This window comes from Rhinoraja longicauda, chromosome 5 (genome assembly GCF_053455715.1).
Source record: "Rhinoraja longicauda isolate Sanriku21f chromosome 5, sRhiLon1.1, whole genome shotgun sequence".
NCBI classification, from domain to species: Eukaryota; Metazoa; Chordata; class Chondrichthyes; order Rajiformes; family Arhynchobatidae; genus Rhinoraja; species Rhinoraja longicauda.
The window spans coordinates 5,341,086-5,357,758 of NC_135957.1; the positions used below are offsets into that span (position 1 = coordinate 5,341,086).

Here is a 16,673-nt window from a genome sequence, read left to right on the forward strand (position 1 = left end):
ATGATGGGGGAGTCCAGAACCAGGGGCCATTGTCTAATAATAAAGGGGAGGCCATTGAAAACTGAGCTGAGAAAAAACCTTTTCACCCAGAGAGTTGTGAATTTGTGGAATTCTCTGCCACAGAGGGCAGTGGAGGCCAATTCACTGGATGAATTTAAAAGAGAGTTAGATAGAGCTCTAGGGGCTACAGAATCAAGTGATATGGGGAGAAGGAAGGCTCGGGAGTAAAGAGGTCCTTCTGCAGTTGTACAGGGCCCTAGTGAGACCACACCTGGAGTATTGTGTCCAGTTTTGGTCTCCAAATTTGCGGAAGGACATTCTTGCTATTGAGGGAGTGCAGCGTAGGTTCACGAGGTTAATTCACGAAATGGCGGGACTGTTGTATGTTGAAATTGGATGCTTTCAAGAGAGTTAGATGGAGCTCTTAATGATAGCGGAGTCGAGAGATATAGGGAGAGGGCAGGAACGGGGTACTGATTGTGGATGATCAGCCACCTCACCTCACATCCGGAATCTTGGAATCATCCTTGATCAAACCCTCTCCTTCGACAAACACATCAAACACATCACAAAGACAGCCTTCTTCCACCTCAAAAACTTTGCCCGTCTCCGTCCATCCCTCTCCTCCACAGCTGCAGAAACCCTCATCCACGCCTTCATCACCTCCCGTCTGGACTACTGCAACAGCCTCCTCTATGGCGCACCCTCAAAAATCATCAATAAACTTCAATACATTCAAAACTCCGCTGCCCGTCTACTCACACACACCTCGATCCGTGACCATATCACCCCCGTCCTTTATAAACTCCACTGGCTCCCCATCCCCCAGAGAATCCAGTACAAAATCCTCCTCATAACCTACAAAGCCCTCCATAACCTGGCCCCATCCTACCTGACCGACCTCCTCCACAGGCACACTCCCACCTGCACCCTCCGCTCTGCCGCTGCCAATCTCCTATCCCCCCACATCCGGACTAAACTCAGATCCTGGGGGGACAGGGCTTTCTCCATCGCTGCTCCCACCCTATGGAACTCACTACCCCAAACCGTTAGAGACTCCCCCACACTCACCACATTCAAAACATCGCTGAAGTCTCACCTGTTCAGCACTGCCTTCAACCACTGAAGGTCACCTCACCTTCTGTCTCCTTTCTCTGTTCATTTATTTATTTACTTATTTATCTATTTATTCATTTCCCCTATGTTCTCAAAATCTCTGTAAAGCGTCTTTGAGTATATGAAAAGCGCTATATAAATAAAATGTATTATTATTATTATGATCACGGTGAATGGCAGTGCTAGTTGAAGGGCTCAATGGCCTACTCCTGCACCTATTGTCTATTGTCTATTTACGCTACATTCTGCGTCAGGAAAGCAGCTCATATAATCCAGGATCTTTTTCACCTTTTCCTCCTCGTGTTGGGCAGAAGATACAAAAGCTTGAAAGCACGTACCAACGGATTTCAGGAACTACTTATTCCCTGCTACTATCAGACTGCAGAACGGTATTCCCATAAACTAGAATGTGGCCCCAACTTTCCAATCACTCTCTTTGCATAGTTTGCACTTTTTCTGTAGGATTCAGGATATCTTTATTTGTCATCCAAAAAACAAGTTTTTTGGACGAGATTTCGCCACCCAGTCCAACAATAAGAGCAATAACATAAGCAAATTACACAACCCCAACCAACACAAAACACACATCCATCCCGACATTGAAGCCCCCTCCGAGCAGAGAAAAATCCCGCGGCCTATTCCAGGCCGAGCCGGACAGTGAAAGGTCCGCAGCGGGCCGACCCCAGCCCCGGGATTCGGGGCGGGCGAACATGCTGCCACTGCCGGAGCTCCCGATGTCGGCATCCACGCGGCCCGAGCCGAAGTCGAGTTGCAGCCACTCCCGCAGCCTCCGAAGACGGCCGGCTCCGCTGATGGTAAGTCCGATCCGCGGGCTCTGCGAACCAGAGCCCTGGAGGCCGCCAGCTCCAGGAGTTGGGCCGATGGTAGGCCGCAGCAGGAACGGAGACAACACCCAGAAAACAAAGGTTGGGTCTCCGTTCGGAAAGGACAAATTTACAATTTTACAGTTTCCTCCCTCCCACACACCCACACATGGTACACAACCACAAAAAAACACGACATCACATCTACAATTAAGACAAAAAAAACAACAAAAATACAAAGACAAACGGACCGCCGCCATTTTGGGACTGTAATGCTCTAATGCTGCCACACGATATTCTTCACTCTGGTACTTTCCTTTTTGCACTATCTGTTGTACTTGTGTATAATTTGATTGTACATGTGTGAATCCCTGGTTAACTCGTCCCTTCCCACCCAAACCACCCCCTCCCCAGGTACCTTCCCCTGCAACCGCAGAAGATGCAACACCTGTCCCTTTACCTCCTACCTCGCCTCTGTCCAGGGACCCCGACAGTCCTTTCAGGTTAGGCAGAGGTTCACTGGCACCTCCTCCAACTTCATCTACTGTATCCATTGTTCAAGGTGTGGACTCTTATACATCGGCGAGACCAAACGTAGACTGGGAAATTGTTTTGCTGAACACCTTCGCTCAGACTGCCTGGACCTATGTGATCTCCCCATTGCCAAACACTTTAACTTCCTTTCCTTTTCCCACACTGACCTTTCTGTCCTAGGCCTCCTCCATTGACAAAGTGAAGCCAAACATTAATTGGAGGAACAGGATCTCATAATTTGCTTGGTAGCTTACACCTCAGTGGTATGATCGTGATTTATCTAACTTGAAGTAACCCTTGCATCCCCTCTCTCTCCATCCCTCCCCCACCCAAGTTGTACCAGCTTCAAAGTCATCCAGTTGGGTCGCATTGTACTTGTTTTCACCTAGGCTACAGCTAACAATGGCCTGTTTCCTTTATCATTGTTACTTTTTTGCATATCTTTCATCTATACACTAAATCTCTCATTTGTTTGTTTGTTTGTTCCTGAACTACAGCCAAAACGGTACACGATAGCGCGACAATTTTCGGCCCACCTTACTCACCGTCGTCCCTTTCGTGCTAATGGAAGAAGTTTCACTGAAATCAGTGTTATCACAAAATGCTGGAGTAACTTAGCGGGTCAGGCAGCATCTTGGAGAGAAGGAATGGGTGACGTTTTGAATCGAGACCCTTCTTCAGACTGATGTCAGGGGGGTGGGACAAAGAAAGGATATAGGTGGAGACAGGAAGACTGTGGGAGAACTGAGAACGGGGAGGGGAAGAGAGAGACAGAGGAACTATCTAAAGTTGGAGAAGTCAATGTTCATACCGCTGGGCTGCAAACTGCCCAAGCAAAATATGAGGTGCTGTTCCCCCAATTTCCGGTGGGCCTCACTATGACACTGGAGGAGGCCCATGATAGAAAGGTCAGACTGGAGGGGGAGTTGAAGTGTTCAGCCATGGGGAGATCAGGTTGGTTAAGGCAAACTGAGCGAAGGTGTTGAGCCTGTGTTTTTGGCTCGCCGATGTAGAAAGTGGACATCTGGACCTGCGGATACAATAGATGAGGTTGGAGGATGTGCAGGTGAACCTGTCTCACCTGGAAAGACTGTTTGGGTCCTTGGATGGAGTCAAGGGGGGGAGGTAAAGGGACAGGTGTTGCATCTCCTGCGGTTGCAGTGGAAAGTACCTGGGGAGGAGGTAGAATCGGTTATATTTTTTAAGTTATTCACATTTTAAAGTTTAAATCTATCTCCTGAGGAGGGTCGAGAGAGGGGGAGGAGAAGGTGGGGTAGGGGAGAGGGGAGGGGGTGGAGGGGGGAGGACAGAGAGGGGAGGGGGGTGGAGGAGGAGGAGAGAGGAGAGGGGGGGAGAGGTGAGGGACGCGGGAGAGGGGGAGGGGAAGGTGGGGTAGGGGAGAGGGGAGGGGGTGGAGGGGGAGGACAGAGAGGGGAGGGGGTGGAGGAGGAGAGAGGAGAGGGGGGGAGAGGAGAGGGACGCGGGAGAGGGGGTGGGGGAGATGAGAGGGAGGTGGGAGGGGAAAGGGAGAGGGGGCAGAGGGTGCTGACCAATGCAGGAGAGGTCCACTTGGTCTAGTTTGTTCTATATCTCTCTCTATATCACTGTCGATATCTCTCATTTCCCTTTCCCCTGACTCTCAGTTTGAAGAAGGGTCTTGACCCGAAACATCACTTGTTCCTTTTCCCCAGAGATGCTGTTTGAGCCGCTGAGTTGCCCCAGCATTTTGTGTTTACCTTTGGTGTAAACCAGCCTCTGCAGTTCCTTCCTACACTTTGTTATCTTTCTTTGTGCAAGCTCTCACCCCCAGCAGAGTTTTTTCAGCCTGATGCCTGTGGCATTAGTTTTGCTTTGGTTCATTAATGTCACTCTAGGTAATAGAACAACGTTGATGTTAAGGGGCACCATTTTCACCTCACCTTGGTGCATATTTGCATCAAGGTTGTGATGATGTTTAGAATTGAGTAAAATGGTGAAATCTCAACGAGACCTGGTTATTAATGAATGAATTGTTGATCGCACAACTTGCATTGTTTTGCTGATGATTGAAGGTGGACTGATTGAGTGGTTAATGGTCAGATTATGTTGCCCATGATTTTTAGTGGCAGGCAATACGGCCATTTTCCCAAACCATCAGTGTTGTAACTACTGAAACACCTTTGTTGACTGTGCATCTGGTTCTCGAGTGCAGGTCTTTAACGTAGCATGCAAGATGTCTCCAGTGTGTGCCGTGTTCTTCACTGTCTCACGGCATTGCATGGAGTAACTGGAATCAGTTGAAGAACAGGCTCTATGATGGTGTGGATTTTAGGCCAACCTGGATTATTCACTCATGCTTCAGGTTAAAAGCTGGTTGCAAATGCTTCAGTCTGTACCAAACACTTGCTGGGTTCCACCACTGCTGAGAACAGGAAATTTTAGACCTTCCTGGTCCCATTTGTTGTTTAATTATCCAGTATTTATGACTAAATGCAGCAGAATTGCAGCAATCTGATATATTGGCTCTGGTTTCTGATGGTTCACGTACATGTAATCCCATTTTGCAGAGTCAAGTCAAGTCAAGTCAAGTCAATTTATTTGTATAGCACATTTAAAAACAACCCACGTTGACCAAAGTGCTGTACATCTGACCAGGAAAAAAAAGAAACATACAGTGGCAGGCAGCCAAACACAACGGCGCGGCCATCTTGAACAAAATGTTAATTCAATCACCCACAGTCCAACAATAAAAGCACTAAACAGGCACCCAAAATTACCCAACCCCAAAAACCCCCCAAAACACAGTCCAACAATAAAAGCATTAAATAGGCATTCAAATCACACACCCCAAAACCCCCCAAAACACAGTCCAACAATAAAAGCATCAAACAGGCACTCAAACCACCCAACCCCAAAAACACACAAAAAAGAAACATCCATCAAAGAAACATCCATCACAGTGAGTCTCCTCCAGTCCTCTCTCTCCTCACTGTGATGGAAGGCCACAATGTCTTTCCCTTCTCCTGCTGTCCTCGCCCGCAGTCAGGTTGTTGTGGTTGCAGGCCGCACCGGACGGTCCACAGCGGGCCAAGCCCAAGGCGCGTCGCGTCACAGCCGCTCCCGCAGCCTCCGAAGACGGCCGGCTCCGCTGATGAAAAGTCCGATCCGGGGCGGGCGAACACGCTGCTGCTGCCGCTGTTGTTGCACGTCGGGGCGGTCGTGGCTCCCGACATTGAAGCCCCCGCCCAGCAGAGAAATATCCCGCGGCCATCCTAGGCCGCGCCGGACGGTGAAATGTCCGCGACCCAAGCCCCGCGATCCGGGGCGGGCGAACCCACTGCCGCTGCCGGAGCTCCCGATGTCGGCATCCACGCAGCCCGAGCCTAAGGCGAGTCGCAGCTGCTCCCGCAGCCTCCGAAGACGGCCGGCTCCGGTGGTGGTAAGTCCGATCCGCGGGCTCTGCGAACCAGAGCCCTGGAGGCCGACAGCTCCAGGAGTTGGGCCGATGGTAGGCCGCAGATGGAACGGAGACACGGCCCAGAAAACAAAGGTCGGGTCTCCGTTCTGAAGGGACACACTAATTTACAGTGTTAGTTTCCCCCTCCCCCCCACATACACACATAGTACATAAACACAAAAACACAAAAACACCACATCACAACTACAATTAAGACAACAAAAAACAACAAAAACACAAAGACAAATGGACCGCAGGTGAGCGGCAGCTGCTAGGGCAGTGCCGCCATTTTGTACACTAGGTAGGTATCTGATTTTTAGCTACACCTGATGCTGGGCAATGTGATTACATATGGTTTAGTTTCGTTTTTAGTTTAGAGATACAGCGCGGAAACAGGCCCCTCGGCCCACTGAGTCCACGCCAACCAGCGATCCCCACACACTAACACTGTCCTACACCCACCAGGGACAATTTACATTTACACCAAGCCAATTAACCTACAAACCTGTACGTCTTTGGAGTGTGGGAGGAAACCGAAGATCTCGGAGAAAACCCATGCAGGTCACGGGGAGAACGTACAAACTCCGTACAGACAGCACCCATTGTCAGGATCAAACCCGGGTCTCCGTCGGTGCATTCGCTGTAAGGCAGTAACTCTACCGCTGCACCATAACGGTGGTGTACATTTCTCTGCCACTGACAGTTCACAGCACCTCACAGATGCCCATTCAAAAGCAGCCAAAGCAATTTAAAATCTGTTCCATTTGTCATGTTTGTTCTGCTACACCACATTACGGAGCGTGATTTTGGAGTGAAGATGAGATTTGTCTTATAAGATAGACAGAGACGGGTGTATCCGCGATAGGTAGACTGATGATGATGAATAGTTAGAACTCCCGCTGGTCCACTAGATACTTGCCACAGGCCCATACTCGTAGTCATGTCTTTCTGTGCCCAGCCAGTTCAGTCTGTGTGCCACAGGCCCATACTTGTCAGTACCCAGCCAGTCCAGTCTGTGTGCCACAGGCCCATCCTTGTAGTTATGTCAGTACCCAGTCAGTCCAGTCTGTGTGCCACAGGCCCATACTCGTAGTTATGTCAGTACCCAGTCAGTCCAGTCTGTGTGCCACAGGCCCATCCTCGTAGTTATGTCAGTACTCAGTCAGTCCAGTCTGTGTGCCACAGGCCCATCCTTGTAGTTATGTCAGTACTCAGCCAGTCCAGTCTGTGCTGTGCTACGAAACCACACTAGATTAGTAACGATGGATATTGACCTCACAATGTCTATACTCACTACCCTGACTCAATTAAGAGAAGAAAGATTTTTTAAATGCCAGACATTGATGAAATGGAGCAATTTTGCCAATCAGCATCACCTCTTGCTGATAGACACAAAATGCTGGAGTAACTCAGCGGGACAAGCAGCATCTCTGGAGAGAAGGAATGGGTGACGTTTCGGGTCGAGACCCTTCTTCAAACCTGCATCTGCAGTTCCCTCCTGCACACTCTGACTTGTAGTTCTGGGTTTGCTGTAACATGAATTTATTTAGTCTCATTTACATAGTGAGCTGTGTTTTTTGTGGCAAGGTCTACTTGAATTAACAGCTTTATTTACTTCCCATGTAGGTGTGGTTCAGTGAGAGGACGTTTGATCCCAAGTTCAGTTTTTACACTGATTATATTATTCCAATCTGTGCTAACATCGAGAGCTACCTGGAATACATTCAGTCTCTGCCTATCACTGATACCCCTCAGGTGTTTGGCCTTCATCCGAATGCTGACATCACGTGAGTAAAATGCCTGTTAATTCTTAATTTCATGGGAATCATTAATTATAATCCACTCTTCCATTCCCGTTCTTATGACCCTTTCCCTTGCAAGCACGGGTGATGATGCAGCACTGGTTGTTTCACTTCATCCCTTCCCCCATCCAAGGGCCCACATCGTCTTTCCAGGTGAAGCAGCAATTCACTTGCACTTCCATCAACGAGTGTACTGTGTCTGGGCTTTACAGTGCCATCTCCTCTATATTGCAGGAATGCCCTGAACTTGCTGGTGCCTGCCATTTTAATGCCCCATTCCATGGGGAATAACATGGGGAAAACCTGGACGTCTCGGATGTCTAAGGGTCTCTAAGCTGAGATTCTTCCATGCAACTGTAGAGACAATATTATTGTAGGGATGTGAGGCATGGACTCTCACTCGAGCACTGTCGAAGCGACCACACCCCCAACGCCCAGCTCTACGGGGAGATTCCACCTCTGACCGAGAAGATCAGGTGGAGAAGGATGAGGCTCGCTGGTCATTGCCACCGCCACCCAGAAACACCAGCAAACCTGTTTCCATGCCGCATCTCTAAAATAAAACGCAACTACACATCAGGACATGCAAAAGAGAAAACCGACTGCAGAATATATTGTTGCAACTACAGAGAACATGGAGAGTTTTTAAAAAGCATTGTGCAACAAGGGAGATTGGGAAATTGGGAATTCAGTCCCAGCAGACAAGAGTTCTGCTCAGAAGTCTGAAAACAGAGCGGAAGGAATGGCTCTTGAATCTGGTAGCATGTGCTTTCAAGCTTTCATCTCTCTGGCCAGAGCAGGTAACAGGTATCAAGCGTCCAACTGTGACCGCAGCAAAGCCTGAAATCATCTCTCTGCCTTCTCTGTGGCCTTGAAGAAGTAATATCTAAAGTTTTTATATGCTACTGGATCGCCCGACTTAAACACCATAGATCTGACCCTCAGCAGATTATGTCTCCTGCACGTCTCAGGTTCATCCAGCACTTCTGGTTGGGAAGATAGAATGCTTTTGAAGGAGCTCACTTGTCCACTCGTTTCTGTTTGAACTCGGTGCTGGCTGTGACATATTCAGGCCCGCTGACAAATCCTTCAACATGACCTCGTCCACTGCTCCTCTGCCTCCCATGACCAACGCTCCATAGTTTTCCAGCTAGTGCTTGCTCTTCATTCACTCAGGAAGGAAAAACACAGCAAGGTGGTCTGATTTTCCAAAGTGCAGGTTGTGGGATTGAGCGATAGACCTTCCTGATGGTGGTCCAGCAGTGATTGAGTGTCTTCAATCCTCTGGTTTTGAAAATAATGTGTTGATGGTAGTTTATAGAAAATAGGTGCAGGAGGAGGCCATTAGGCCCTTCGAGCCAGCACCGCCATTCATTGTGATCATGCCTGATCATCCACAATCAGTAACCCGTGCCTGCCTTCTGCCCATATCCCTTGATTCCACTAGCCCCTAGAGCTCTATCTGCCTCTCTTTTAAATCCATCCAGTGAATTTGCCTCCACTGCCTTCTGTGGCAGAGAATTCCACAAATTCACAACTCTCTAGGTGAAAAAGTTTCTTCTCACCTCAGTTTTAAATGGCCTCCCCTTTATTCTAAGACAGTGGCCCCTGGTTCTGGACTCCCCAACATTGGGAACATTTTTCCTGCATCTATCTTGTCTAGTCTCTTTATAGAAGTTTGGTAGGTACTGCTAGCTCTCCTGGTTATTGTGCCCAGCCATGATGTGAAAGGCAATGAGATACGTCATTCTGACTGTCTACCCTAGCTATGCTTCTCATGATTTTATATACTTCTGTCAGATCTCCAAACAATCTCTGGTGTTTCAGAGAATTTTTTGAAAAGGTTACCAGGGAAATTGATAAGGGCAAGGCTGTGGATGTTGTCTATATGGACTTCAGTAAGGCATTTGACAAGGTTCCACATGGAAGGTTGATTAAGAAGGTTAAATCGTTGGGTATTAATAGTGAGGTTGCAAGATGGATTCAACAATGGCTGAATGGGAGATACCAGAGGGTAACGGTTGACAATTGTATGTCAGGTTGCAGGCCAGTGTCTAGTGGAGTGCCCCAAGGATCTGTGTTGGGTCCACTGTTGTTTGTCATTTACATTAATGATCTGGATGATGGTGTGGCAAATTGGATTAGTAAATATGCAGATGATACTAAGATAGGTGGAGTAGTTGATAGTGAGGTAGATTTGCAAAGTCTACAGAGAGACTTGGGCCTTTTGGAAGGGTGGGCTGAAAGATGGCAGATGGAGTTTAATGCTGATAAGTGTGAGGTGCTGCATTTTGGTAGGACAAATCAAAATAGGACGTACAGGGTAAATGGTAGGGAATTGAGGAATGCAGTGGAACAGAGGGATCTGGGAATAACTGTGCATTGTTCCCTGAAGGTGGAATCTCATGTGGATAGGGTGGTGAAGAAGGCGTTTGGTATGCTTGCCTTTATAAATCAGAGCATCGAGTATAGAAGTTGGGATGTAATGTTGAAATTGTACAGGGCATTGGTGAGGCCAAATCTGGAGTATGGTGTGCAGTTCTGGTCGCCAAATTATAGGAAGGATGTCGACAAAATGGAGAGGGTACAGAGGAGATTTACTAGAATGTTGCCTGGGTTTCAGCACTTAGGCTACAGAGAGAGGTTGAACAGGTTGGGTCTTTATTCTTTGGAGCGTAGAAGGTTGAGGGGGGACTTGATAGAGGTTTTTTAAATTTTGAGAGGGACGGACAGAGTTGACGTGGGTAGGCTTTTCCCTTTGAGAGTGGGGAAGATTCCAACAAGGGGACATAGCTTCAGAATTGAGGGACAAAGGTTTAGGGGTAACATGAGGGGGAACTTCTTTACTCAGAGGGTTGTGGCTGTATGGAATGGGCTTCCGGTGGAAGTGGTGGAGGCTGGCTCGATTTTATTATTTAAGAGTAAATTGGATAGGTATATGGATAGGAGGGGATTGGAGGGTTATGGTCTGAGTGCAGGTAGATGAGACTAGGTCAGGGAGAATGGTCGGCGTGGACTGGTAGGGCCGGACAGGCCTGTTTCCATGCTGTAGTTGTTATATGTTTGTTATATGTTATATATGTTATAAAACACAATGTGCTTGAGGAATCAGCGGGTCATTATAGGGAAAGGCATTGTATCTCCTGCTCTACATCTCCTGTGGTAGTGGGGGGGTGTACCTAGAGAGGAGGCAGGTTGGGTGGGAAAGGATGAGTGAGCCAAGATGTGAAGGGAGTGGTCTCTGCAGAAAGTGGAAAGGGGTGGGGAAGGAGAGGATGTACAGACAAGCACTTGTGGTCGGGATGTAAGCACTGTAAGGCTACCACTGCACACCGTACCACCCTGATCAGTGGTGTGAACTCGTGGAAGGCAGCAGAACTGTCGAAGAATGATGTGATGGGTGCGATGAGTTGACAGGTGGGGACCAGGGGATCTGTATCCTTGTTCCATCTGAGGGAGGGTGGAGCAAATAGAGACTGACAACACAGAGGAGTCACAGGTAAGGGATCCTTCACACAACCGCAGAGGCCAAACCATGTTAACAGAAGAAAGAGGTATTCTCGGAAACGCTGGAGTGGAAGGACTCATCTGGGAAGCTGATGGGGCAATGATGGAGAAATTATGAGCAAGGATTGGCATCCTTGCAAGAGGCATAGACACAGAATGCTGGAGTAACTCGGGACTGGCAGCATCTCTGGATAGAAGGAATGGGTGAAGTTCCGAGTCGAGGCCCTTCTTCAGAGGCTTGGAGGGAGGACGTCTAGTCAAGGGAAGTGTGGCAGTCAGTGAGTTTGCAGTAAGCCTCGGTTGATAGTCAGTCCGATGTGATGCTGTCAGAGAGATGGAGAGAAGCGTCAGGGATCGTCCAAATGAATCTAAGGGCAGGGTGGAAGTTAGTGAAAGTAAAGTTGATGAATACAACGAGTGGCTCGTGTGCAGGAGGCAGCCCTGTGCAGACGTTGATACGGCAGAGTGAGAGTTGGGGAAGAGTTAGTGGCACTGAAAGGGTGATGCCATGGAGGGGTGGACTGGACGAGAGGGGCAAATAATGGAAATCATATTAAAATAATGGAAAGAGAGGAGATTTATAGTCAGAAGTCATGCCACAGGTAAAGGGGAAAAGAGGGAAATGGTCATTGTAAAACATTAGACCGAAGAGGCAGGTTGGAAAGCGGGACCTAATTAAACATCCTTCATACTCACCAACCTGGAAATTCATTAACCCAGTACTGTGGGATGTTCCAATGACAGTTCCAGCTCCGGGCTGTTGGGATATACTGAAGTGGCCTTGTGCATGAGTAAGGCCTTGCAGCTACTTGCTACTCCAGTTCAGTTTAGTTCAGTTTAATTTATTGTCACGTGTACCGAGGTACAGCGAAAAGCTTTTGTTGCTGCTAACCAGTCAGCAGAAAGACAATACATGATTACAATCGAGCCATTCACAGTGTACAGATACATGATAAGGGAATAACATTTAGTGCAAGGTAAAGCCAGCAAAGTCCGATCTAGGATAGTCCGAGGGTCATCAATGAGGTAGATAGTAGTTCAGCACTGCTCTCTGGTTGTGGTAGGATGGTTCTGTTGCCTGATAACAGCCGGGAAGAAACTGTCCCTGAATCTGGAGGTGTGCGTTTGCACACTTTTATACATTTTGCCAGATGGGAGCGGGGAGAAGAGGGAGTGGCCAGGGTGTGACTGGTCCGTGATTATGCTGCTGGCCTTGCTGAGGCAGCGTGAGGTATAGATGGAGTCAGTGGAAGGGAGGTTGGTTTGTGTGATGGTCTGGGCTGCGTCCACAATTCTCTGCAGTTTCTTGCGGTCTTGGATGGAGCTGTTCCCAAACCAAGCTGTGATGCATCCTGATAACATGCTTTGTATGGTTCACTGCACCAGTGAAGTGAAAATGGATCAGTTCAGGCTATTGGGCAGAATCCTGAGGTCAAAGAGAAGATCAGCAAAGGTGGATCGTAAATCTCAAAAGGTTGTTTCCATACATTGTCTCTGGTCTCTTCCTTCAGGTACCAAAGTAACACTGCGGCAGAAATTCTTAATACCATCACAAACATCCAGCCAAAGGAAAGTGGCGGAGGAGGAGGCGAGACTCGAGAAGCCACCGTCTTCAAACTCGCTGACAGTATGCTAAAAAAGCTGCCTCCAAACTATTTGGCACATGAGGTAGTTTTACTGTTATTGCTTGAAAGGACATCACGGCTACCACTGAGCTCCATTGCTACTGAGCCACTTAGTGGTCGATGATGTGAATGAGCCTACTTGAAACCCTTTAGGACACAAATTATATGTTCTAGATCTGCAGGAAGGAACTGCAGATGCTGGTGATAGACACATAACTGAAGATAGACACATAATGCTGGAGTAACTCAGCGGCTCAGGCAGCTTCTCTGGATAAAAGCAATGGGTGACATTTTGGGTTGAGACCCAAAGTGTGTGAAGAAGAGTCTCCACCCGAATCGTCACCCATTCCTTCTCTCCAGAGATGCTGCCTGTCCCGCTGAGTTACTCCAGTGTTTTGTGACTATATGTTCTAGATCCTCTATTGAACTAAAACAAAAGATATCCTTTATTCATTTCCTATTTTCATATGTGTTTACGACAAGCAACCAACTTCTGTCTGTTCGTTCTTTTAGAGCAATCCCATTGCCCCATCCTGTAACCGATTCTCTCTCACATTGGCACCAAATACCCCAATTCTCTGTGGACACGACATGTAGATTCAGAGTTGTATATTGGTCAGACCCAGACCATAGAAGCTGGAGCCAGAGGAAAGGAAGAAATCAAAGCAGCACACTACTCCAAGCTTGGTCTCACCAAAGCCCTGTACTGATGTCCTGATTACCGAGTGCCTCATTGAATGGTGAGATGGGTGGATGTGTCATGTTTCTTATTCCCTGAGCTGTGGCCCATAGAAAACCAAGGGTATTTTGTTAATCCATCAGAGGCTAGAGCCAATATGGCAACAGAAGACAAGAATACATTGGTTTAAGGTGAAGGGGAAAAGATTTAGTAGGAATCTGAGGGGTAACCTTTTCACACAAAGGGTGGTAGGTGAATAGAACAATCTGCCAGAGGAAGTAGTTGAGGCTGGGACTATGCCAATATTTAAGAAACAGTTAGACAGGTACATGGATGGGACAGATTGTGAAGGATATGGACCAAAGACAGGCTGGTGGGACTAGTGTAGATGGGATATGTTGGCCGGTGTGGGCGCTTCCACACTTTATCACTCTATGACTCTATGACTCTAAAATGTACATGACAAAAAGGTGGGATGTAAATTCGTTACAGTTAATGACGCGTGATTGACTCAATGCAATTACGAAACTGGGCCACCATGTATGATAGCCATTTATACCAAACTTGCAAAGAGAGCAATGCCGATCTACGTATCTGCATTCTCAAATAGACATTTCAAATTGCACCACATTTCCCAGACATGCAAATGTAAATCTGTTGACCTTTACACCAGTTAACTATAATGCAGGTCATATCATTCCTAAAACAAATATTTTTGTAACATTTTGAAGATAAAAATGACTGCAAACTGGTTCATCATCAAAAAGTTAACTGTCTGCTTTGATAGGTGAAAGCACGCCTCATGAAAATGGGGATTTTGAATTCTATGAATATCTTCTTGCGTCAAGAAATCGACCGAATGCAGAAGGTCATCACAATGCTGCGGGTCTGTTTGAGTGATTTACAGCTGGCTATCGAGGGAACCATCATCATGAGTGAGGTCAGTATCATTGTAGGCTAAACCTTACATAGCAGAAAAAAACATAGATTCCATACAATAAAGTCATGTGTGAGGAAGAATAAAAAGGAATATCTTTTACCTTCTCTAATTCCGTCTGCAACTGCAGGGCCTGAGCTTGGACTGGAAAATTAATTTAAGCCATCAATCTAAAATTGAATAGTTTATCTCTTTAAGTTGACTCGCATGTGTTCAAATAAATGAACCAACGTGAGGGAGCAGACGGACCTATCTGCATTCAGAAATGGAGCTTTAAAGTTGCTGGTTTGTCGTTATAATAACAGCTGGTCAGATTTGCCAAAAGATGTTTAACCTAGCAGATTAATTCTATTCATACAACTTCAGGTCAATGGTGACAAGACTTTCTGACGTGACTGCTTGAATGCCACCACTTTCTCCTCTCTCTGACAGTTACTGGTGGTCCATTAGTTACTTGATTTAGCTTTAAGCTGCGGTGAAGTTGCAGAGAGCCAACCTTGTGCATGTCTGGGATGCCCTTGATCTTGAAAGGTGGGAAAGCCTTGTAATTGTAAACGCTGGTTCTGAACTGTTCACACTTGTTTGGCCTTAGTTATTTTCTTGTGGAGTCTTTTTAGGATTGAGGAGAACAAATGGAAGGAGCAAACAGCAAGACGCTATCTAGGAAATCTCCTTATATTCCCCAAAGAGCTTCTGTGAATGCATGTGTACAGTACTGGGAAGTGGATGATGGATTATGCTATTTAATAGTCCCCACCAATCAAAAGTGTAGGCTCCAAGCAAAATCCCTTCCTTTTTATCATCGTGATTTTAGGCTCCTTCCAGGAAGCATCTGAAGAAGGGTCTTGACCCGAAACGTCACCCATTCCTTCTCTCCACAGATGTGTCTGTCCCGCTGAGTTACTCCAGCATTTTGTGTCTATTCCACCGTGAACTATTCTTTTTCTCTGCAACTGATACTGAACCTGTTGAATGTTTCCAGCAATGTTGTTTTTATTAATGGTACTAACTGACTGGATTTGGACTGGTTATTACTTGTAGGAAAGATCATTATGATATGACATTCAAGACATGTGTTGAGATATTAATTATTGTCTTTTGAAAGAATTATGATTATTTTTGAAAATTTTATAATATCTGATGAGATTGCTATACTGATGATAATATCTGATGAGATTGATCTTCATTTGGTAAACTGGAAAATTAATTCTTGTCTAAATGGCTAAAGCTAGACCCAAAATGCTGGAGTAACTCAGCGGGACAGGCAACATCCCTGGAGAGAAGGAATGGGTGACGTTTCAGGTCGAGACCCTTCTTCAGACTGAAAGTCACAGGAAAGGGAAACGAGAGATATAGACGATGATAAAGGAAACAGGCCATTGGTAGCTGCTTGCTAGATGAGAATGAAAAGCTGGGTAGGGGAGGGATGGAGAGAGAGGGAATGCCAGGGCTACTTGAAGTGAGAGAAATCAATATTCATACCCCTGGGCTGTAAAGCTGCCCAAGCGAAATATGAGATGCTGTTCCTCCAATTTGCGTTTAGCCTCACTCTGACAATGGAGGAGACCCAGGACAGAAATGTCAGTGTGGGAATGGGAACCGGGAGATCAGGTTGGTGTTCATCGAAGCAATTGTTTCAGGTCTGGTATTTTGATCCCCAGATGTCATATTCATGTTTTGGGGTGACAGTACTTTTCACATGTGGGAGACTTCCTTGCAATATTCCTGATCCATGGAGGGAATTCAACGTTGGGAATAACCTAGGATTGTGTAACAGCATGAGGAAGTGAAGGAAAGGGCAGTGCAGTGGTGGAGTTGCTGCCTAACAGTGCAAGAGACCCGGGTTCAATCGTGACCACGTGTGCTGTCTGTGTGGAGTTTGTACCTTCTCCCTGTGACAGCGTGGGTTTTCTCCAAGTGCTCCAGTTTCATCCCACATTTTAAAGACATGCAGGTTTCTATGTTAATTGGCTTCTGTAAATTATCCCGAGTGTGCAAGGATACCCAAGTGGGATAACATAGAGATAGTGTACGATCGATGGTTGACGTGAACTTGGTGGTGCGGAAGGGCCTGTTCCATGCAGTATCTCTGAAACTATAACTCTAAAATTTACATAGAATCTGGCAAAACTCTGATTGTGATGAAAATAGGCTCCACAGTTTACTGATCTTTCCTGATGATGAGTATTCCTCAAAGAATTTAAATGAAAATC

At 46.8% G+C, this 16,673-nt stretch overlaps 1 protein-coding gene across 1 annotated transcript in view; it reads left to right on the top strand.

Moving 5' to 3' along the window:
* Positions 1-16,673, top strand: part of LOC144593828 (dynein axonemal heavy chain 8-like) — a 460,724-nt gene that overhangs the window by 431,765 nt on the left and 12,286 nt on the right. The window contains 3 exon segments of the mRNA XM_078399946.1: positions 7,537-7,697; positions 12,731-12,887; positions 14,311-14,463. Coding sequence (XP_078256072.1) covers positions 7,537-7,697; positions 12,731-12,887; positions 14,311-14,463 — 471 coding nt within the window.